Genomic DNA, 24,683 nt, shown 5'->3' on the forward strand with positions numbered 1-24,683 from the left:
CTTCATCAACAATATCAATCATGAAGCAATTGGTTTGTTTGGGACCCCACAAAACAAGCTACCAATTGGCAGGTGACATTGCTGGCAATGATCTCTATGTGCACAAACTGGTTTACAGAGGCAATCACCATCATCATCCAATTCCTCACCCTCATCACTGTGTACATCATTTTCACACAATATTAATTTGTACCCGCTGGAATCCACCTTTACAGGTGCCTCTGTATTTTTTAGATGTAATTGGCATAGAATTTGTAGTTCATATTGATGGATATCATCTTTCCACACTTTGAGGAAGTATCCTCCTAGGCTGATTGCTGACAAGGTTCCTGGCTATGCTGAAAACTCTTTCTAAGTACACATTGGAGGGTGGGCAGCTCAAGTAAAGCAAAGCCAGTATGTGTAAGGGCCTCCAAATTGCCTTTTTTTTCTCACCAGTAGTCATACGGACAGTCTGACGTGCCTATTTTCCAAAAAAAAAAATTAAATAGTCCTCAACCATTCTTTGAATGGTGACCTATTAGATGGAGTCATGGTAGAGGTCTCATTAATTGTAGGCATTTCCTTTAGCCCCGACTAGATATCAAAACTTTTTTGTGTTGATTCATCTGCATCACCAGTGGGTCTTTTGGGAAAGTTTAGTTATTTCTCAACAGATGTACTTGGTGGAGAAACTGATGTAGAAGGCATCGCTGCATCACATGCCACTTCAGCTGATAATTTGCTTACCAACAGTTCTTTGCATCACTTCAAATCTGTGTCCATTGGGAAGAAAGACACAACATATGACTTAAATCTTAAATCTTGTGTTTGCTCTGTTCAGCTTGTCCACATATCTGTGGTTAAGTGGACAGTGGGTACAATGTCAATTTGGAGGCCACTTCTTATGTTTTTTTAATGTCACTGTACAGGTTGGGAATTGCTTTTCTAGTGAAGTGGAATCTTGATGGGATTTGGAAGCGGGGATAGAGTACTTCAATTAACTGTATAAATCCCACTGCATTATTGGCGGATATTGGACACATCTAATACCAGCATAGATGTTATGGCATCAGTGATCCAATGTGCAACTGGGTGAGTGCTGTCATATTTGCTCACCCTTGCAAAGTATTTTTTAACAGACAATTGTTTTTTAAAGTACTACAAGTAGTCTTCCTGGTCCCCTTCTGGGATGGTATTCCACTCCCAGCAGCAGGCATAGCGCTCAAAGTTTCACCTGGGGCAAGGACTGATGTGAATGATTTAAATATTTTTTGTAAATGCCTCCCCTCCTCCCTCATAAATTTGCTTTGGAATCAAAAAATTAAATAAAATTTACTACTAATCAAATCTTCCTTTCCCTGAATTCAACTACATACATACTCCAACTCCCTCAGGCCTCTTGAATAATAAAAACATTTCCCGATATGCCATGTTAGAAGGTGAACTGCCACAGCTGCTGCAATCTTTGACTTGCGGTTACTGAAAAAAAAATGGCCAGAAATGTTTATGGCCACAGACAGCATCTCCAGAATGCCACTTTAATTTAAAAAATATTCTGAACTACCAAGTTGATTTTGTGGGAAAAACATGGGACATATTGTTCACCCATGCTCTCCCCCTCTTTCCTCATAAATTTGCTTCAAAATTAAAAAAAATAATTACATTTACTACCAGTCAACCCTTCTTGTCCCTGCCATCAACTATATATATACTCCAACTTCTTCAGGCTTCTTGATTAAGGAAAATATATGTTTCCTTATGTGTAATGTTGGAAGTTAAACTGCCACATGTTTGTGCCGCCCACTGCTGCCGCTTAGCTTAGTTAACCAGATAGCTTAGTGCAAATTTTGGGACTAAACTGGATGACAACAATTTTGTGAGCTGTGAGGTGGTCAAAATTGACTGGACATTACTGTTATTGAGGTTAATAATAATAGTGTAGGCACAAAAAAAGCCCAAATTATGTGATTTTAGCTGTTTTTATGATTTTTTCAGAAAAAATACAGATACAAAACCAAAACACGAAAGGGGCAGTTTTGGCAAAACCAAATCCAGATCCAAAACACGAGGAGATACAAATCCAAAACCAAAACAGGGGGGTTGGGGAACATCCCTAGTTATTGAGGTTAATAATACTCTGGGGACAAAAAAGACACAAATCATGAAATTTTTGCTTTTTTGTACATTTTTTAAAAAATCCAAAATCAGTCACGGCGATTTGGCAAATTCAAATCCAAAGCCAGACGACAAATCAGAGCCAAATCAAATCCTGCAAAAATGGTCCTGCGCACATCTATAGACAGAATTTATATATGTGTAAACATGGCTGTATGTGCAGGACTGGATTATAAGGGGGGGAGTCTGGGCGGTCGCCCAGTCCCCCACACAGAGGGGGCCCCCCACACTGCCCTAAAACATTGTCCCCTATCAGTATGTAAGTGAATAAGTGTGTGACTGAATCTGCATTAACCCCCATGCACCAGCAGCTGTATAGGCAATGTATGTGATATTCCTTGCCATCCTGCAAACCACAATTCCTGATCTATATTTGCGCTAATGCAAAATTAGCTGGGTATTTAAAGTATGTGTATAATTTTGTACATGTTTGTAATTGGTTTTCATTAAATGTATGGGAATCTTTTATGACTTGCTAGCAATAGTCATTACCTTTGTTTGGATGGGGATCACTGAAGCAGTTTATAGTGTCATACTGCCTGTTTACTTAACCTTAGAGCAATGTATGTCCACTGATCAATTTGCATTTCAGTCAACTGACCAATTGGTTCAGATGAGGCCAGTGTCTTAATCAGCCATACTATTTCTTAACATTCAGTCTTAGGGCAGCTTGCTGAGGGTAGCAGCTTGATGTGGTTATGCATTAAGTGGTTAAAATCAAGTGTGCTTTCTGAACAGTTGAAAAACATTGAACAACATCTATTACCAGGTAATTACAAAACCACTTTGTGTTTTTTATATTAGGATAAAAAATGCTTCACAAACTTCTATTTCTTAGCTCACTACATGGAATCATCTCTAAGGCTACTACATCCTTTACTCACCCTGAAGCTCATCCTTCTGTACATATTGCTACTTCATTAATCTTCTCTCCTCTTACAAACACACATGAGCTTTTAAATTATCTATACACAGTGACAATGACATCCACAACCTGTCACCTAAAAATCTATCATACAAATCCCACCAATATATTTATATCTCTCTCCTTCTGCTTCTATTAGCTGGTGACATATCACCAAATACAGGCCCAACACACATGCCACACCCACAATGAGCTATAAATCCAGCTAACCTCAAAAACATTGCGTGTCTCCCTTCACCCTCCAAGTCACTAAAATGTGCCTTATGGAATGCAGGCCCTGTCTGCAACAAACTAACGTCCATCCATGACCTCTTTATTTTAACTAACCTCAACCTTCTGGCAATAACAGAAACATGGCTCACACAATCAGACACTGTCTCTCCTGCTGCACTTTCATATGGTAACCTACACTTCTCACACACCTCCAGGCCTGGTAATTGTAAAGGAGGTGGGGTAGGAATATTACTCTCCCAATCTCTTACATACACAGTTCTCCCACAGGTACCTTCACTCACATTTACATCATTTGAAGTACACTGTATCAGGACTTTCACCCCTTTCTCTGTGCGAGTTGCTGTTATCTATCGCCCACCTGGGCCACCTCAACAATTTCTGGAACATTTTTCTGCCTGGCTCCCTCACTTCCTATCGTCAGACATCTCCACCATCATTATGGGTGATTTCAATATCCCAATTGACAGTCCACAATCTCCTCATGCCTCCAGACTACTCTCTTTAACATCCTCTCTTGGCCTCTCCCAATGGACTGACTCCGCTACTCATCAGGAGGGCCACTGCCTTGATCTTGTATTCACTCGAATATTCTCACTTTCTGATTTCACTAATGCTCCTTTGCCTCTCAGATCACAACCTTATTACCTGCACACTCTCCTCCATTACATCAATGTCCTTGAAATTAACCAAACCTAAACCTAAAACCCACAGAAATATTGATGCTATTAACTTTCAACAACTACCTACCTCTCTACAACAACACCTCTCACCTATTTCTACATTCACTTCTCCTGAGACTGCGGCATCACACCTAAAACAGATTCTAGAAAAAGTTCTCGATGAAGTAGCACCAGCTACCCATCACACACCATGTAGAGTTAGATGTCAACAGTGGCATTCTAACCTAACAAGGCATCTACAAAAACTCTCACGTAAAGTTGATGAGATCAGAAATGAAATGGTATGCTCTTCTTCAGCTAGTGACTTGCTCCATTCCCTACCTGAATCCTCTGGCACATTATTTTCATTTCATCTCACAAACGAAGATGAAGTATCTTCCCTCTTCTCTTCCTCCTACTGTATTACCTCTACTCTAGATCCTTTACCCTCACAAATCAGTAAAGCTCTGTCTCCTGTGCTTATCCCAACCCTAACTAAAATCTGTAATCTCTCTCTCTCTACTGGCAACTTTCCATCACTGTTCAAGCATGCAGTGATTACTCCTATTCTGAAAACACAAAACTCTGACCCCAACATTCTCTCAAATTACCGTCCTATATCCCAGCTCCCATTCCCCTCCAGGCTACTTGAGAGACTTGTCTACACCCGCCTCACACACTTTCTTAACTCACATAACTTATTGGACCCACTTCAGTCCGGCTTCCGTTCCCAACACTCCACAGAAACAGCACTGACTGTGGGCCTGATTCAGAGCCGGACGCTCTGACCAGAGCGCTCGCTCTGAATCAGGGCCCTCCTCCATGAAAATGGAGCATCCTCCTGGACGCTCGTATAGCTGTGTGTGATGATGGTCGCGATGGTCAAGACCATCGCGACCATCGGGATTGTGACGGAGACCCTGCGGTAGGGTCTCGCTGCCGCAAGCCCTGGAGTGATTTTGGCTCTATCAGAGCCAAAATCACTCCCACTGACATCACTAGTGATGTCAGTGGGGCCGGCTTCAGGCGGTAGGCGTTCCCATGGGAACGCCTCCATCTGGCCACCACACCCCTGGCACGCCCACCAAAGGGGGCGTGCTGTCAATCAACATCGACAGCACGCCCCCTTTGGTGCGAGACCCAGAGCGACAGCTTGGCTGTCGCAGTCCGGATCTCGCGCATGCGCACGACGAAGCTCCCTCCGTCATGCGCATGCGCAGTGGGGCAACATCGACCCATTTGCGAGCGTCCTTTGCTCGCGATCGGGTCTGAATGACCCCCTAAGGTAGTAAATGATCTGGTCACTGCCAAGGCTAAAGGCCATTACTCACTCCTAATTCTTCTAGATCTCTCTGCTGCTTTTGATACTGTTGACCACTCTTCTCATACAACACTACAATCCCTAGGCCTTAAGGGCACAGCTCTTTCTTGGTTCTCTTCCTACCTATCTGATCGCTATTTTACTGTTCGTTTTTCTCATTCTGCCTCCTCTTCACTACCTCTATCAGTTGGAGTACCGCAAGGCTCTGTCTTAGGGCCTCTGTTATTCTCAATCTATACCTCCTCTCTTGGCAAACTAATCAGCTCTTTTGGATTTCAGTACCATCTGTATGCAGATGATACTCAAATCTACCTATCTTCCCCTGATTTATCACCATCTGTACTGGTCCGTGTCACTGAATGTCTTTATGCAATTTCATCTTGGATGTCATCTCGCCACCTGAAACTTAATATTTCTAAAACAATTAATTATATTTCCACCAGCCAATAGCAGTTACCAAACTGATCTCTCTATCACTGTTGACAAATCGACAATCCACCCTGCCCCACAAGCTCGCTGCCTTGGTGTCATCCTTGACTCTGAACTGTCCTTTGTTCCCCACATTCAATCTGTCTCAAAATCATGTTACATACATCTAAAAAACATATGCAAAATTCGACCATATCTCACACAAGACACTGTAAAAACTCTAATCCATGCACTTATTATTTCCCGTATTGACTATTGCAATACCCTCCTTACTGGTCTTCCCAAAAATAGGCTATCACCATTACAATCAATTATGAATGCAGCTGCAAGGCTTATCTTCCTTGCCAAATGTTCATCGTCTGCTGCCCCACTCTGTCAGTCCCTCCACTGGTTGCCGGTTTTCTACCGTATTCAATACAAAATACTCTTACTTACACATAAGGCTATTAACCAAACCACACCACCATACATCTCTTCACTCATTTTTAAATATCTCCCTACCAGACCTCCACTCAGCACAAGATCTGCGTCTCTCATCCCCACGCATTACTTGCTCCCATTCACGGTTAAAGGACTTTCTTCGCAGGGCCATCCTACCTATATATCTGTCTGTTATTACCCAGTTTTGTTCTATTAATGTTTACAATTGTAAAGTGCAACGGAATATGCTGCGCTATATAAGAAACTATAAATAAATTAAATAAAAAATATATATATATATATGTGTGTGTGTACTGTATGTGTGTGGCTGTATGTTTATACAGTATCTGTATAAGTGTGACTATTGTAATACAGTGGGGTAATTAATTCAGGAGAAGGACACGGATATGGTAGAAAGGGGGGAAGGAGCATGTAGCAGCAAGGTAGGATGAGAGCTGGAAGGCTTGGATGAAGTAGTGGGTCCTGAGAGCCCATCTGAAGGATTGTGGAGAGATGGAGGGTCTGATGGGGAGAGAGACAGAGATCCAAAGGTGGGGAGCAGCACAGGCAAAATCTAGGGAGGCAGGATTTGGAGGAAGTAATCAGTTGGCATGAGAGGCGGCGTGCATAGGGTGGACAGGAGCATAAAGGGAGACAAGGTCACAGATGTAAATTGGAGAGGAATTGGTGAGGGCCAGATAAAGTGACATGAGTTCCTCTCCAGATACAGGGGAGAAGGATGTCAGTGTTGGTAAATTGGATGGGGAGGGGTGGTCCCGGAAAGGAGGAGGTGAAGATCTGGGGGACTGGTGGGATATGATGTCCAGACATATGGAATAAATTTTAGATGTAAATTAGGTAGTAAAGTCAATGTTATAGGTTCCTATTCATTCTATCCACTCAGTCTGCACTGTCTACACACAATACCCAACACATATACACACAATACCCATTTACCAGTTGCGCTATCACCCCCTTTTCCTTTTTGATCTATTTGTACCAGCCGACCACTGTTGTTTTGATAGCAGCATCATATTCACTCACTTCACATCTAATTCTTCACATATAACCCATAAGTATTTTCCATTTTTATCACACTAAAAGTGGCCCTTATAACGCAGTTTATTTGTTTTTTGCTTTTTGCTTTTTAGTAAGCTTTGAGGCGTATGTGAAACCAGAGAGACAGCACAAATATTAGCAAGTAAAGTGTTATGTTCTTTCAGTGAGCAAACAGATTCCAGTGATGAATGTCAAGGTTATGCAGACAGCAGTTGCTTGTAGTGAAGAGATTGTGAACTTACATTTCTTGATTATACTTTGTCCAAATGTTTTAGGTTCTGAATGGTTTGAAGTTAGAGTGTTCACCTTCTGTTTAACACTCTTATAAAGCCAAATTTGGTTAGAAATGTAAAGTGCACTTTTATAATTATGCACTTATAAATGTTATGCAACAGCAGCCAAAGGCCTGTGATTGCTGTTGTGTGTTTGCAATGATTACAATCAACCCCAAATACCCTCCCACTAATATGGCTACCAATACATTATCTAATACAGAGACCATCGCGACCATCGGGGCTTACGACGAGACCCTAGGGTAGGGTTTCACTTGTCGTAAGCCCCGGAGAGCTTCTGGCTCTGTCAGAGCTGGAAGCTCTCCACTGACATCACTAGTGATGTCAGTGGGGCCTCCCCCAAATGGCAGGCGTTCTCATGGGAATGCCTCCGTTTGGGCTGCCACCCCCCCGGCCCGCCTTCCAAATGGGGCGAGCTGTCAATCAACATCAACAGCTCGCCCCCTTTGGATCGAGACCCACTACGACTGGCACTGTAGCGGGTCTCACGCATGCGCACGAGGGAGCCAGCTCCCTCGTGCACATGCGCACTGGCAAAACATCGAGGCGGCCGTGCGGTCGTAGACCATACGGCCGCCTCTGAATAAGGTCCTGTGCGTGTGCAAGCCCCGGAGCGAAAGAGAAATTCTCTCGCTCCGTGGATCACTACAAAAGGGGCGGCTGTCAATGTTGATCGACAGCTCACCCGTTTTGTAGGCGTGGCGGGGGGTGGTTTCACAAATGGAGGTGTTCCCAAGCGAGCCGGAAACTCTCTGGCGCTTGCGGCCACAAGATGCTACCACAAGGATCTCATCGCAAGCCCGATGGTCGCGATGGTCTTGACCATCACGACCATCATCCTAGCTGCTTGCAATAGCTGTGGGTGGTCACCCGCAGCTAAGCGAGTGGCCAGGAGGCTGCACAAAAAAAAAATGCCCTGATTCGGAGCGAGCATGCGTATGGGTTGTAATGCGCATGCGCCAACCAGTCAGTGCGGTCGGAAATCGTGTGCTCGTAAAATAGCAAATGCCTGCTAATTTGAGTGACAGGATGAGTTGTTTGTTGGTGGTGACAGGGGAAGGTGCTTGAAAACGGGGAGTGGAGATGCGAACGCAGGCGTGCCAAACGGTCAAAATGGGCGTTTTAAGGGTGTGCATAATTAACAAAGCAGCGTCATCGACCACGTCACTTGGTTGTCTTTTAGCCTGAACTGCTCGCATGATTGCAGTAGGAAAATGCTACCACAAGCACTGCGAGCAGTTCATACGCCTTTCGATGTAATCGATTAATCAAATAAATAGCGGAGATGAAGTATGATGCGAACGGCCAGGGGGCGTCTTTACAAAATAGCGAGCGCATGTTTCGTTCGCTCGTTCAGACATAGAGGCGTCAACAGACCGCAAAGAGAGAGCACTCTATTTAAATATCCGGCCCCTTTTTCTGAACGAGCGAGTGCAAATAGCGTCCGGCTCTGAATCAGGCCCACAGTTATATGATCCTTTATCCAAGCTATACCCTCCTAGCAATTAAGATGTTTTCAGACCTTCACAATTTGAAATCTCTATACTATATTGTGCATCAAATGTACTGATGTTTGTTTAAGTCACCGTCAAGTCCGTATAAGTGTTTGCACTACTCTCATTGGATAAGATGTATCACGCCCCTAACAGGGATGACAAAACCAGCCTCGATACTGGACTTCAATATTGGAAATCCCTCATAGGTTAAGAGGCCTGTCAATTCACTAATCCTATTGATTGGTGGAAATTGCATATAAACATATGCACTAATAAGTTACCAAACTTAACTCCTCCCTCTAGAGGGGCATATTACCCTGTGTGCAGTTTCCTTGTGGTTCCTCTCTCTTCTAGGTGCCAGAGTATGCACAGATTTTTGGGAACATGATACCTGCAAAATGTTCTGGATGATTCTTATACTGTGCATGCATAAACTCGCTGAAAAAATGGTCACCTCACCATCTTCCTAGTGATTTGCGCAGCGCTACTGCAGGGCCGCAACTAGGGGGGGGCTAGTGGTGCACGTGCACCGGGTGCTGGAATGCAGGGGGTGAAAAAGGGATGACTCACGGTGGCTTGGGGTCTGCAGAGTCAGAAAACGGCCATCCAAAAATGGCCGCCACCAAGGAGGAGACAGATGCTAGAGGTCCTTACTGGACATCTAGTGTCTGTCTCCTCCTTGGCGGTGGCCATTTTTGGATGGTCATTTTCAGCAGATTCCATGTGGACTAGCCATCCGCATAGACAATGCGGAAAACGGCCATTCAAAAATGGCAGCTGCCAAGGAGGAGACAGGCACTAGAGGTCCTACTGGACCTCTAGTGTCTGTTAGGCCAGCGCAAGTGCCGGGAGAAGATGCTGAAAGCTGCATCTTCTCCCGTGAAACCCCCTGACAGTGAGCATAAACCCCATCGCAGCGAGCATAAACCCCATGGCAACGAGCATGTAACCCCTGGCAATGAGCATAAACCCCATGGCAACGAGCATAAACCCCATGGCAACGAGCATGTAACCCCTGGCAATGAGCATAAACCCCATGGCAACGAGCATGAATCCCCCTGGCAATGAGCATGAAACCCCCTGGCAACAAGCATGAAACCCCCTGGCAACGAGCATGGAACCCCCTGGCAATGAGCATAAGGCCCCTGACAATGAGCAGGTGATTTTAAAGTAATTAGAAGCCTTACTGTGGGGCATAAAATGGTGTCGGCCAAATATGTAAGTGGAACTTTGGTAATAGGTATTACAGTGTGTGGCATAATGTGTAATGGCCATTATTGTGTGTGGAATAATGTAAGTCACTATACCAGGGATGTTTGACTAGTGCACTGCCTTATGGAGGAGCAAGACAAAATCCAGGTACGGGAAGGGAGGGGGCGCAAAATTGCTACCTTCCACCGGATGACAAATATCCTAGTTTCGGCCCTGGCTACTGACGCGGAACTCTGGAGAGGTGAATTTTAGATATGGGTATATGATGCATAGTGTGAGCCCATGTGTACGCACACCCTGCACCCATTACAGATAGGCCACTGTCCACTGTGGACAGCAGAAGCATCTGTTCTTACCTATCAGTACAGGATCTCTCTGCTCTCTCTTTTGCCATTCGATGTTACACATAACTGTTGGATAGTAGAAGCACTGGCAGTCTCTCTGGTACTCTAGTACTTACCATTTGATTATTTCTGATACTGATGAAGGTTGCAGTTTAATTAATGTCTAAATGAAGCACAATACCCTTGCTTGTTAATTTTTTTAAACTTAATGATTTACTTTAGTAATAATAAATGTCTTCCTTCAGTTTAGCATCGGATAAGTTAGGGAATTTGGTGCAAAGATATTTTAATGTTTCTCCATCTTTAGGCAGTGCTTTTACAAATTGTTTCATCAGTCCTAATTTTATATGTAGAGGTGGAAGTAAAACTTTATTTGGATCTACTAAACTGGGTTTGATGACATTATTTTTTCAAATTTCTAAACTTTTTCGAGGCGGCCAATTGTTTTTTTTGCCAATCTAAATTTTTAGCTCTGCTATTCCACTTTCACCAGCTCACCTTGTAGTTGTAGTTGTTGTATGTGTGCAATGTTCCTTTAGACAGTATGGGGTTTAGGCCCTTTGTAAATTTCAGCTCCAGGACCATGTGGACCTTAATCTGGCACTGGTCGGGGGGAAGTTTTATGATGAGAACTGAATTGCAATGTTCTATACTACCGACTGAATTCATTTATGACAATGTTTTATAAAAAATGCAGGCAGAATACATGTATTACTTAAAGTATGAAAAAAAATGACTTATTCATAAATACACGTTTTCCAGAAAAACATGATGTGATATGCCAAATCGGGAGTCATTTTTGTGTTCAGAAACCAAAAAAATCTATATGTAAAGGTTGAGTCTCCGATATCCAAAATGCTTGGGACCAGGGGTATTTTGTATAATGGAATATTCCGTATTTTGGAATATTTGCATACCATAATGAAATATCTTAGGAATGGGACCCAAATATATGCACAGAATGCATTTATGTGTTATATACACCTTATACACACAGCCTGAATGTAATTTTATACAATAATTTCAATAATTTTGTGCTTTAAACAAAGTTTGTGTACATACATAAAATTCAGTTATGTTTCATATACACTCTGTACAAACAGCCTGAAGGTACTTTTATACAATATTTTTAATGATTTGTGCCTTAGACAAAGTTTGTGTACATTGAACCATCAAAAATCAAAGTTTCATTATCCCAGTCAAGCCCAAAAAATTATGTATTTCCAAATATTCCGTATTTCGGAATATTTGGATATGGGAGAATCAACCTGTAGCACATAAATTCGTTAAAAAAGCTTTTTCACTGCAGACCTGTGTAATTAACCCTCCTTGTGTGTAACAATAAAAGTTGTGTATTACTTTTTACAATACTTTGTCTAAGGCACAAATTATTAAAAATATTGTATAAAATTACCTTCAGGCTTTGTGTATAAGGTGCATATGAAACATAAATGAATTTCATGTATGTACACCAACTTTGCTTGAGCCACAAAATTATTGAAAATATCGTATAAAATTACCTGCAGGCTGTGTGTATAATGTGTATATAACACATAAATGCATTATGTGTGTATATTGGTGTCGCATTCCCATGATATTTCATTATGATGTGCAAATATTCCAAAATACGGAATATTCCGTTATCCAAAATTCCCCTGGTCCTAAGCATTTTGGATATGGAAGACTCAATCTGTAGTAACTTATTCCACTCAGGAGAACCACAAAGCCTGTCATTTGATTGCAAAATTAAAATATGGATTTTCTCATAATAGTTGGTTTATGAACTTTTTTTTAACTATATTCTAATGTCTTGTATGGAATCACACCTCTCGCTGCTAACATGAACTTTATTGTGATGTGTGTGTTAGAGAATAGTGTCAGCGTACAGGTGTGTCCTTTCTTACTGTTGCTTTCTTACTAGCTTAAAGTGATCAATTTAGTGCTTGAAATGAGTACATCTATGTGTAATAAGAGCTTCAATGCAATTAGCCGTGGCTTTTTCTAACTCTATGGGGTATATACAATTGGGTGCGAGGTTTAGCGAGTTAAAAACCTCATGCACCTCGCGCCCAATTCCGGAATACCGTGGGTATGTGCACTCCTGCTATCCGCGGTATTCAATTAAAAAAATAGTGGTCGCTGGGTTTTCAGCTCTGAAAACCCTGCGCCGCGTAAAATAAAAAATAAAAAACACCTATCTGGCAGGGGGTCTCTGCGGCTCCCAGTGGCTTCCCCTCTCTCTTCTTACTGGAGAGGGGGCTGTTGGGAGTCCCAGGGGCTGATGGGAGGAGCAAGGGCTGCTGGGAGATGTAGTTCTCCCAGCGCCCATTTCGGGGGGGCCACACACACAGCACCGGGGGTCTCACACACACACACACACACTCACACTCATGCACACACACACACAGACTCACTCACTCATACACACTTACAGTACATACACCACACACACTGACATACTCACCCTGCTGCAGAAGAGCCGGCTCCCGACGCTGGATGCAGAAGAAGATGCAGAAGACAGAGCTTCGGAAGGTGATTAATTAAGGACTAATTATGCTAACTGGATACTTCCAATTGCTTAATTAGTCCTCAGGGGGGGCGCCGCGGGGGTGTCAGAGCAAGTCCTGGTTATTTTTCCTTAAATCTTCAATTTTAGGAAAAATCACGCTTGCTCAGGATATGCGTGAAAAAAAAACCTCCCGATGCATGTTTTTAAAAAACCACGCACCTAATAGAATAGCAAAAAACCCGCACCTGCAGGGAAAACCTCCAGGTGCGGGATTTTTGCTATTCTCGCACACAATTGAATATGCCCCCAAGTTCCGCTTTGCTTCATCTGTGACATTGTACGTTTGTAAAACCAAATCATGTGTGGGTAAAGTCACAGAGTAAAATTTCTGGAACACTGTGAGTTGCTTTTCACTGCATTTGTGATGTGACTAAGATGCAAAATAAAATTAAAAATACAAGGCCTGATTCAGATCCGTACGCTATTTGCGGCCGCTCACTGGCTAAAAGGGGCCGGCTATTTAAATCATGTGCTCGCACTGCATTGCGTAAAGCCGCCCACTAGTTAATAGCAAGCGGCCACACTATGCGCTCACACCTGTATAAAGACGCCCCTTTGCAACACACGTCATCTCCGGCAGTTGTAGGATTAATCGGGAACATTGAGCCATCGGAGCTGCTCGCAGCGCTTGTGGTAGTCTTTTCTCACCACAACATTGCGAGCAGTTCAGGCTAATATACAACTCAGTTACGTGTGTAATGACGCTACTTTGCTAATTATGCACACCCATTAAACGCCGTTCTGACGGTCGGGCACGCCTGCGTTTACACATCCACACCCCCGTTTACAAGCACCTTCCCCTGTTACCACCCACAAACGGTACTGTCACTCAATATAGCGGCCCGACTGCAGGGCTATGGGCGAGCACTTTCCCATCGCAATGACTGCTTCGCGCACGCGCATTGCGAACCATACCCATGCGCAGATTGCGAAAAATCACTCAATACGAGCGAGCACAGCATAGCATCCGGGTCTGAATCAGGCCCACAGTACACTACTCCCCTGGGAGCTTCTCAGTAGCACCGGGCGACATACGCCATATGGCATGCGGACACCCGGTAAGGACACATCTGTAATTTGTAAATAAGAATAGTAGTATAATGAACAGAATGAACAATAAGACTTGAGGGTTTATGTACTAAGCCATGGAGATAAAGTATCAATCAGCTCCTAACTGTCATTTTTCAAACACAGTCAGTAAAGTGACAGTTAAATTGGAACTTTATCTCCATCCACTTTACCTCCGTCCAAAGCTTAGTATATAGACCAAGGCCAAAATTTCTGCAAAGTTTAAAGGAATTTATTCCGTGAGTGCCCTTTTTAAGACAGAACTATTGTCTTGATGAGCAAGCAGTCACTGTCATGTGATCTCTAATTATTTGACAGGTATTTGTTGATTTGACACATCACCTGCCTAGCTACACCGAAAGTTTAGACTCAGGGTCATATCCAATTAGCTATGATAAGCCGTGTTTGCTAACTTTTCACACAAAATGTGTATTTCGTTATCCTATTAGCTATGGCTTTTCGCACATTTGAATTATTCATAGAGAAAAGAAAAGTTTTCACCATCTCAAAACAGTTGAAAAGTTGTGCAAAATCCCTATTTTTGGCTAAAATGTCGGGGCTTGGTTCAGAACCCCTTGGACACCCCCCTTAATAACTAATTAGACAAAAATAACTTTTAATTAGCTTAATTTGGCTAATAATGACATATCATTTTTGGTGTAAAAAAAGGTGTTGGAAAATGGGTTTACAGTACTGAGATAGGTATTTTGGAGGGCTGTATGGATGGGACAAACATTTTTTTTTACGATTACAGGTGTATTTTTAAAATGTTTCAAAAATGCCTTTCAATTACAAAAATATACTTAAACCCATTTTAATGTACACCTTAATTAACTACAGCATTTGTTTTGGGCCACAAAAAAAGTTTTTTATAATTTTTTCACTGTTACAGAAAAATGCATATAACTGCCATTTGACACAATTTAAGTCCCCCAATTCCTTGGCCACTAATACACTATTGGCCTATCTTAGTTTGACTTTTTATGGGGTACAAGCTGATTTCTCCATTTTCAGATGTACTTTTCATAGGTTACACCACGGACAGTTTTCGGGCAAATGCTGCACTGCGCCTTTAGGATAGGATAGTGCGAGAAACGGGAGCGTGCATTGGCAAAAGATGTAAAATTATCGCACCAAAATATGCGAAAACTTAACACATGTTAAGCTTTTGCATTATCAAGGCTAATTGGATATGGCCCTTACTAAGGGATAAAAGCTGGTGAAAATATCTAAAGGGACACATCCACTAGACGATCTACTCCCTGTCCAATCTCTAAACGATTTTCCCTTGATTTTTTTCCCTTGAAATTTTATCTTTCATTCTGAACGACTTGCAAACGATCTTTAATAGATCAAGTGAAATTGACCTGCATGTTCGGTCGACTGACGAGACGAACAAACGACCAGCGGAAGCGCGAAACGTTGATCGTTAACGACCGAACACTGCACAATTTATAAACGTTTTTTAAACGATTGAACGATAACGACATTGTTATCGTTCAATCGCCTGCTAAAATCGTGTAGTGGATGCCCCCCTTTACCTTGATTATAGCCAATTTTCAGATCTTAAGCCCAAAATTCAAACCTTTCATTTGAATAATAAATTATTCTATAATTTACATTCAGTCACAGATGAGTAGGAAACATAGTTATCCAAATAATGCATTTATTTCACTGCATATAACAATATGCTCAAATATTTTTTATTTTAATATGCAAATGGTACTGTAAGTGCAGCCTTAGGTTTAGTAAACAGGAATATCATAAGAATGTTAATCTTATTTGTAGAGCCATAAAATTGAATAAAGTACATGCTTTGTTCTTAAAATAAGAGATCCTTCAATTCATTTTACATTTTTTCCTAAATATTGAGAATGTTTCTGCACTTTGAGAAGGTATTTCAAGTGGATCTGATGATTTCATGTGAATTGCTTATTAATGTTTCCGGTCCCCAGACAGCTGTCACATTCTGATTAACAAGTTTAGATTGAAGAAGACTGTTGATCTGTGAAAAGAAAACAGAATATTTAAGACTACAGTACAGAAAAAAGATTCTGACCTCTGGTGCTGCACTCCCCAAGCAGCAAAATAAGGCCGTAAAATAAGTCACCAACTTATATGCACAAAATACAAACAGAATAAACGGTCTAAACAGTATTGCGCGATGGGTAGTTCCGAAAACTTTCAAATGTGGAATTCCTCCCAATATGGTTGCCAATATGTGGAAAACATAAATAAAAAAGTACAATGGTGTGATAACGTTTATACACAAAGTCTCAACACCCTTCGTGTCACTCTCCACAGGAAAGGGTGAAATAGTCCATATCCAAGAATATTTTTAATGTATCCAACTTCCGAGAAAGGGGACCCAGTGTGCAAAATGACATTCCATACATGTGAAAATGCTTACATGTATGCTTACTTCATATAAAAGTGATGCTTGCACGTAGCAGTTTCTTTAACTCTTCATTCACACTCTGGTGTATATTAGGGATGAGCGGGTTCGGATTTCTGAAATCCGAACCCCCCCAAGCCCCCCCGATCCGAGTCGTCACCGAGTCAGGCTCGACTTTTCCCGCCTGACTCGGAGCTGAAATCAAGGCAAAACATCATCATCCCGCCTCCCGCATCTCGCAGGTTTTGGGTTCTATAAAAGGTCCCCGCATCGGCGCCATTTCTCACTCCAGCTGTGGACAGTGAAGAGGGAGGTAGGGCTGGCTGGGCTGTGTTGTGCTGCTGTTGTCCATAGGGGCTGTGACCACTCAGTCCATAGGGGCTGACTGGGCTGTGTTGTGCTGCTGTTGTCCATAGGGGCTGGCTGGGCTGTGTTGTGCTACTGTCATAGGGGCTGGCTGGGCTGTGTTGTGCAGTGTCCCATAAAGGCTGTAGTCCTAGAGGGGTGCTGTAGTGTTGTCCAGGGGGTGATCTGTGCATCAGGGGTGCTCCCCCAAAGTGCACTCCAAAAAATTTTTTTTTTTCTGTGTTTGTGAATTGTGTGCGCAGTAGCCACACGTGCATCAACAAAGTAACGCCAAGCGTGCTCCTGTGTCATAAGTAAAGGGCCAGCTGGCTTGACCGTTAAAGGATGCTGTAACCCCTGAAGTGCACTCCAAACAAAATAAAAAATAATTTTCTGTGTTTGTGAATTGTGTGCACTGTGGTTGCATGTGCATCAACAAAGGAGCAGCGCCAAGCGTGCGCCTGTGTCCCATAAGTAACGGGCCGGCTGGCTTGTCTGTTAAAGGGTGCTGTAACCCCCAAAGTGCACTCCAAACAAAATAAAAAATAATTTTCTGTGTTTGTGAATTGTGTGCACTGTGGCTGCAAGTGCATCAACAAAGTAGCGCCAAGCGTGCGCCTGTGTCATAAGTAAAGGGCCGGCTGGCTTGACTGTTAAAGGGTGGTGTAACCCCCAAAGTGCACTCCAAACAAAATAAAAAAATATTGTTTGTATTTGTGAATTGTGTGCACTGTGGCTGCACGTGCATCAACAAAGGAGCAGCACCAAGCATGCACCTGTTGTCCCATAAGTCTGTTAAAGGTGGTGTAACCCCCAATGTGCACTCCACAAAAATAAACAATTCTTTTTCTTTCTGTGTTTGTGTGCAAAATGTGTGCGCAGTAGCCGCATGTGCATCAACACAGCAGCAGCGCCAAGCGTGCGCCTGTGTCATAAGTCAAGGGCCGGTTTGGACATCTGGTCCGGACTGAAGGACGTGCCAACAATTTCTGACATGTCTACTGTCACTGCATATGACACTGTCACCACTGAAAGAATGGTGGAGGAATTATTTTCTGTGTTTGTGAATTGTGTGCACTGTGGTTGCACGTGCATCAACAAAGGAGCAGCGCCAAGCGTGCGCCTGTGTCATAAGTAAAGGGCGGGCTGGCTTGTCCGTTAAACGGTGCTGTGACCCCCAAAGTGCACTCCAAAAAAAATAAAAAAATCTTTTTTTTTCTGTCTTTGTGAATTGTGTGGGCTGTAGCCGCACCTGCATCCTCAAAGCAGCAGCGACAAGCGTGTGTCTGTCTGTTAAAGGGTGTTGTAACCCCCAAAGTGCACTACAAGAAAAATAAAACATTTTCTTCTGTGTTTGTGAATTGTGTGCACTGTACGTGCATCAACAAAGGAGCAGCACCAAGCATGTGCCTGTGTCCCATAAGTCTGTTAAAGGGTGGTGTAACCCCCAAAGTGCAGTCCACAAAAAATAAACAATTCTTCTTTTTTTCTGTGTTTGTGTATGAAATATATGCGCAGTAGCCGCACATGCAGCGTCAAGTGTGCGCCTGTGTTATAAATCAAGGGCTGGCTGGCTCATCTGTTAAAGGGTGGTGTAACCCCCAAAGTGCATTCCAAACAAAATAAAAAAATATTTTCTGTGTTTGGTAATTGTGTGCACTGTGGCTGCACGTGCATCAACGAAAGAGCAGCGCCAAGCGTGCGCCTGTTTCCCATAAGTCTGTTAAAGGGTGGTGTAACCCCCAAAGTGCACTCCACAAAAAATAAACAATTCTTCTTTTTTTCTGTGTTTGTGTATGAAATATATGCGCAGTAGCCGCACATGCAGCGTCAAGCGTGCGCCTGTGTTATAAATCAAGGGCCGGCTGGCTCATCTGTTAAAGGGTGGTGTAACCCCCAAAGTGCATTCCAAACAAAATAAAAAAATATTTTCTGTGTTTGTGAATTGTGTGCACTGTGGTTGCACGTGCATCAACAAAGAAGCAGCGCCAAGCGTGCGCCTGTGTCCCATAAGTAACGGGCCGGCTGGCTTGTCTGTTAAAGGGTGCTGTAACCCCCAAAGTGCACTCCAAACAAAATAAAAAATAATTTTCTGTGTTTGTGAATTGTGTGCACTGTGGCTGCAAGTGCATCAACAAAGTAGCGCCAAGCGTGCGCCTGTGTCATAAGTAAAGGGCCGGCTGGCTTGACTGTTAAAGGGTGGTGTAACCCCCAAAGTGCACTCCAAACAAAATAAAAAAATATTGTTTGTATTTGTGAATTGTGTGCACTGTGGCTGCACGTGCATCAACAAAGGAGCAGCACCAAGCATGCACCTGTTGTCCCATAAGTCTGTTAAAGGTGGTGTAACCCCCAATGTGCACTCCACAAAAATAAACAATTCTTTTTCTTTCTGTGTTTGTGTGCAAAATGTGTGCGCAGTAGCCGCATGTGCATCAACACAGCAGCAGCGCCAAGCGTGCGCCTGTGTCATAAGTCAAGGGCCGGTTTGGACATCTGGTCCGGACTGAAGGACGTGCCAACAATTTCTGACATGTCTACTGTCACTGCATATGACACTGTCACCACTGAAAGAATGGTGGAGGAATTATTTTCTGTGTTTGTGAATTGTGTGCACTGTGGTTGCACGTGCATCAACAAAGGAGCAGCGCCAAGCGTGCGCCTGTGTCATAAGTAAAGGGCGGGCTGGCTTGTCCGTTAAACGGTGCTGTGACCCCCAAAGTGCACTCCAAAAAAAATAAAAAAATCTTTTTTTTTCTGTCTTTGTGAATTGTGTGGGCTGTAGCCGCACCTGCATCCTCAAAGCAGCAGCGACAAGTGTGTGTCTGTCTGTTAAAGGGTGTTGTAACCCCCAAAGTGCACTACAAGAAAAATAAAACATTTTCTTCTGTGTTTGTGAATTGTGTGCACTGTACGTGCATCAACAAAGGAGCAGCACCAAGCATGTGCCTGTGTCCCATAAGTCTGTTAAAGGGTGGTGTAACCCCCAAAGTGCAGTCCACAAAAAATAAACAATTCTTCTTTTTTTCTGTGTTTGTGTATGAAATATATGCGCAGTAGCCGCACATGCAGCGTCAAGCGTGCGCCTGTGTTATAAATCAAGGGCCGGCTGGCTCATCTGTTAAAGGGTGGTGTAACCCCCAAAGTGCATTCCAAACAAAATAAAAAAATATTTTCTGTGTTTGGTAATTGTGTGCACTGTGGCTGCACGTGCATCAATGAAAGAGCAGCGCCAAGCGTGCGCCTGTTTCCCATAAGTCTGTTAAAGGGTGGTGTAACCCCCAAAGTGCACTCCACAAAAAATAAACAATTCTTCTTTTTTTCTGTGTTTGTGTATGAAATATATGCGCAGTAGCCGCACATGCAGCGTCAAGCGTGCGCCTGTGTTATAAATCAAGGGCCGGCTGGCTCATCTGTTAAAGGGTGGTGTAACCCCCAAAGTGCATTCCAAACAAAATAAAAAAATATTTTCTGTGTTTGTGAATTGTGTGCACTGTGGCTGCACGTGCATCAACGAAAGAGCAGCGCCAAGCGTGCGCCTGTTTCCCATAAGTCTGTTAAAGGGTGGTGTAACCCCCAAAGTGCACTCCACAAAAAATAAACAATTCTTTTTTTTCTGTGTTTGTGTGCAAAATGTATGCACAGTAGCCGCATGTGCATCAACACAGCAGCAGCGCCAAGCGTGCACCTGTGTCATAAGTCAAGGGCCGGTTTGGACATCTGGTCCAGACTGAAGGACGTGCCAACAATTTCTGACAAGTCTACTGTCACTGTATATGATACTGTCACCATTGACAGAATGGTGGAGGATTACATCGGTGACATCATCCAAGTAGGCATGTCAGACAGTCCGTACCTGTACTGGCAGGAAAAAGATGCAATTTGGAGGCCCTTGTACAAACTGGCTCTATTTTACCTGAGTTGCCCCCCTCCAGTGTGTTGTCCGAAAGAGTGTTTAGTGCAGCCGGGAACCTTGGGCCTGATTCAGAGCCGGACGCAATTAGCGCTCGCTCGTCCAGAAAATAGGGGTGGCTATTCAAATCAACCGTTCGCTCTTTGCGGTCTGTTCACGCCTCTAGGTCTGAACGAGCGAACCAAAGTTGCGGTCGTTTTTTGAAAAAATACGCCCCCTTGCCGCTCGCATCCTACGTCATGTCCGCTATTTATTAGATCTATCGAGTACATCGACCAGGGTATGAACTGCTCGCTATTCTTGGGGTTGGTTTTTCCTACCACAATTTTGCGAGCAGTTCTGACTATAAAATAACCCAGTGACGTGGTCAATGACGCTGCTGTTTTAATTATGCACACCCATAAAACGCCCGTTTTGACCTTTAAGCACGCCTGCGTTCGGATCTCCACTCCCTGTTTTCAAGCACCTTCCCCTGTTATCACCCACATACGCCTCTTTCTGTCACTCAAATTATAAGGCATTCGCTATTTTGCGAGCACATGAATTTCGACCACACTGACTGGTTCGCACATGCGTATAACGATCCGTACGCATGCGCAGTTGGGCAAACATCGCTCGGAGCGAACGAGCGGCCGCTTACGAGCGGCTCTGAATCAGGCTCCTTGTCAGCGAAAGGCGTAGGAGGTTGCTTCCACAAAATGTGGAGAAGATGATGTTCATAAAAATGAATTATCAACTCTTCCAGGGAGACCAGCCTCCAGAACGTACAGAGGGACCTGTGGTGGTGGATTCCAGTGGGGACGAATTAATACTCTGTGAGGATGAGAATGTACACAACACTGAACAGGGTGAGGAACCGGTAGATGTGGAGGATGAGGATGACATCTTCCCTCCGTAGAGCCAGTTTGTGCAGGTACAGATTAATTGCCAGCTTGTTTTGTGGGGGCCCAAACGAACCAATCATTTCAGCCACAGTCGTGTGGCAGACCCTGGCGCTGAAATGATTGGTTTGTTAAAGTGTGCATGTCCTGTTTATACAACATAAGGGTGGGTGGGAGGGCCCAAGAACAATTCCATCTTGCACCTCTTTTTTTTCTTTGCATTATGTACTGTTTGGGGCCTAGTTTTTCAAACTGCCATCCTGTCTGCCACTGCAGTGTCACTCCTAGATGGGCCACGTGTTTGTGCCGCCCACTCGTGTCAGTTTGCATAGTCATCCAGCTACCTCGGTGCAACCTTTTGGACATAAAAACACTATTGTGAGGTGTGAGGTGTTCAGAATAGACTGGAAATGAGTGGAAATTAAGGTTATTGAGGTTAATAATAGCATAGGAGCAGAGAAACCCACAAATTCTGTGATTTTAGCTGTTTTTATGCTTTTAAAAATAAAAAATACAGATCCAAAACACAAAACCCAGAACCTAAAACACAGAAGGGTGGTTTTGGCAAAACCAATCCAGATCCAAAACACGAAGAAAGATCTAGATCCAAAACCAAAACACAAAACATGAAAAGTGGCCGGTGCACACCCCTAGTGTATATGATCATAATCCTCACAATGATATATATGACCAGAGTCAAAAAGAAAGGAAACTAAGAAATGGTATGGATGATGCAAATTAGAAGATATTTAATTATAAAAACAGAATGGGGCAAAAAGTGCATACCATATGTGGACAATATCAATTGCACCGTAGGTAGATGGAACCTGGGTATATCACTACAGTGAAAATGTTGGTCCAGATAGGTATGTAGTCCCCTTACTAAAATGACCCTCTATCAACGTGTTTCAATGCACTGTGGCATCTTTGTCAAGATGAGTGTCTTCTAAAACACAAGCTCAAACACGTTTCATATAGCCACCATGTTGTAATGGTGGAATAAAGTTGGATTGACTCCACCATTACAACAACTTTATTCCACCATTACAACATGGTGGCTATATGAAACATGTTTGAGCTTGTGTTTTAGAAGACACTCATCTTGACAAAGACGCCATAGTACATTGAAACACGTTGATAGAGGGTCATTTTAGTAAGGGGACTACATACGCATCTGGACCAACATTGTCACTGTAGTGATATATCCGGGTTCCATCTACCTATGGTGCAATTGATATTGCCCACATATGGTATGCATTTTTTGTCCCATTCTGTTTTTATAATTAAATATCTTCTAATTTGCATCATCCATACCATTTCTTAATTTCCTTTCTTTTTGACGCTGGTCATATATATCATTGTGAAGATTATGATCATATACCCCAGAGTTTGAATGAAGAGTTAAAGAAACTGCTACGTGCATGCATCACATTTATATCAAGTAAGCATACATGTAAGCATTTTCACTGTATGGAATATTGTTTTGCACACTGGGTACCCTTTTTCGGAAGTTGGATACGTTAAACATATTCTTGGATATGGACTATTTCACCCTTTCCTGTGGAGAGTGACATGAAGGGTGTTGAGACTTTGTGTATAAATGTTATTACACCATTGTACTTTTTTATTTGTTTTCCACATTTTGGAACCATATCGAGAGGAATTCCACATCTGAAAGTTTTCAGAACTACCCATCGCGCAATACTGTTAGACCGTTTTTTCTGTTAGAATATTCAAGACTAACTATTTATATAAGAAACATAGTATACATTCATTTAAGAAATTATGTTTCCTATAACTCACCATTTTTATTATTCTGATACTATGATTCTCATCTCTTGTGGAAAAGGAAAAAGAAACAATGAGACTGTAGGCATCTGCAAAAGAAGAGACATAAACACTTTATGTAGCTTGTTTCACTTAAAGTAATTTTCCTAGGCAACAGATTACTGCATAGTGATAGAAATAATACAACATGTACTAGCACAGGCAGTGTAATAGTGTCACTGCCTCACAACACTGAGGTTGTGAGTTTGATTGCCACTAAGGCCCTGCCCTGTGAGGAGTTTGTATATTGTGCTTGCGTGGGTTTCTTCTGTGTACTTCAGTTTCTTCCCACACGAGTAAATTAATTGGCTCCCAGAAGTAAAACAAAAATTACCTAGTGTGTATGTGTGTGAGCAAGTGGTAGGGAAGCTCCACTGGGGCAGGGACTGATGTGAAAGCACAAATATTCTCTGTAAAGCGCTGCTGAATATGTGTGTGCTATATAAATAACTGGTAATAAATAATAACAATAATAATAATAAACATGTGCTGCTTCAAATGTTCTCTCATACTGTGTGTAGAAGGTTTTGGAAAGCATTTTATATCTCCCTACACTGTTCTCTTCACTCTGATCCTGTGTGTCTCTGATAATGGGTAAAGGCTCACTAATTGCTGTTTACTCACTACTTCCCCTTGTGTGACCTATAACAGCTTGCTGCTGGCCCTAGGGAGCCTCCCTATCCTCCCTCCCCTGTACCCCAACCATTCTTTGCTAATTTTTATTATCCATATCTTTTTATGAAATGTGTAGTTATTATTAAAAAAATTATAAATGGCATATGTAGAATGTGGCCACATTATGATATGCTTATAGCATATTTTTTATTGCAATAAGGATACTATGGGGTCTAGTTACTAAGCAGTGTTAGGAGACAGAGAGAAAAGTGATAACTCTGTAATAAGGTGCCAGCCAATCAGCTCCCAACTGTCATTTTTCAAACACAGCCTGTGAGATGACAGTTGGGAGCTGATTGGCTGGCACCTTATCACAGACTTATCACTTTTCACTCTGTCTCCTAACACTGCTTAGTAACTAGACCCCTATATATCTAAGACCTATTACTCACTAATTCCCTTACTGTGAGCTTGCATGCACATTTCCAGGACTTATCCAAAATCCCTCTTCTTTTCTAGAG

The 24,683-nt window shown here is 42.7% G+C and overlaps 1 protein-coding gene across 1 annotated transcript in view; it reads right to left on the minus strand.

The window, feature by feature from the left end:
- Positions 1 to 15,835: 15,835 nt before the first annotated feature.
- The window catches only part of LOC148542660 (titin-like), a gene marked incomplete at its 5' end in the record, with an annotated part of 334,539 nt that continues 325,691 nt past the window's right edge, over positions 15,836 to 24,683 (minus strand). Inside the window, 2 exons of the mRNA XM_088467589.1 lie at positions 15,836 to 16,191; positions 23,524 to 23,597. Of these exons, the coding sequence (XP_088323715.1) occupies positions 16,087 to 16,191; positions 23,524 to 23,597 (179 nt within the window). The remainder of the gene's footprint in view (positions 16,192 to 23,523; positions 23,598 to 24,683) is intronic.

The sequence above is a fragment of the Taudactylus pleione genome, unplaced genomic scaffold (assembly GCF_031769625.1).
Source record: "Taudactylus pleione unplaced genomic scaffold, aTauple2 ptg000010l, whole genome shotgun sequence".
Classification (NCBI taxonomy): Eukaryota; Metazoa; Chordata; class Amphibia; order Anura; family Myobatrachidae; genus Taudactylus; species Taudactylus pleione.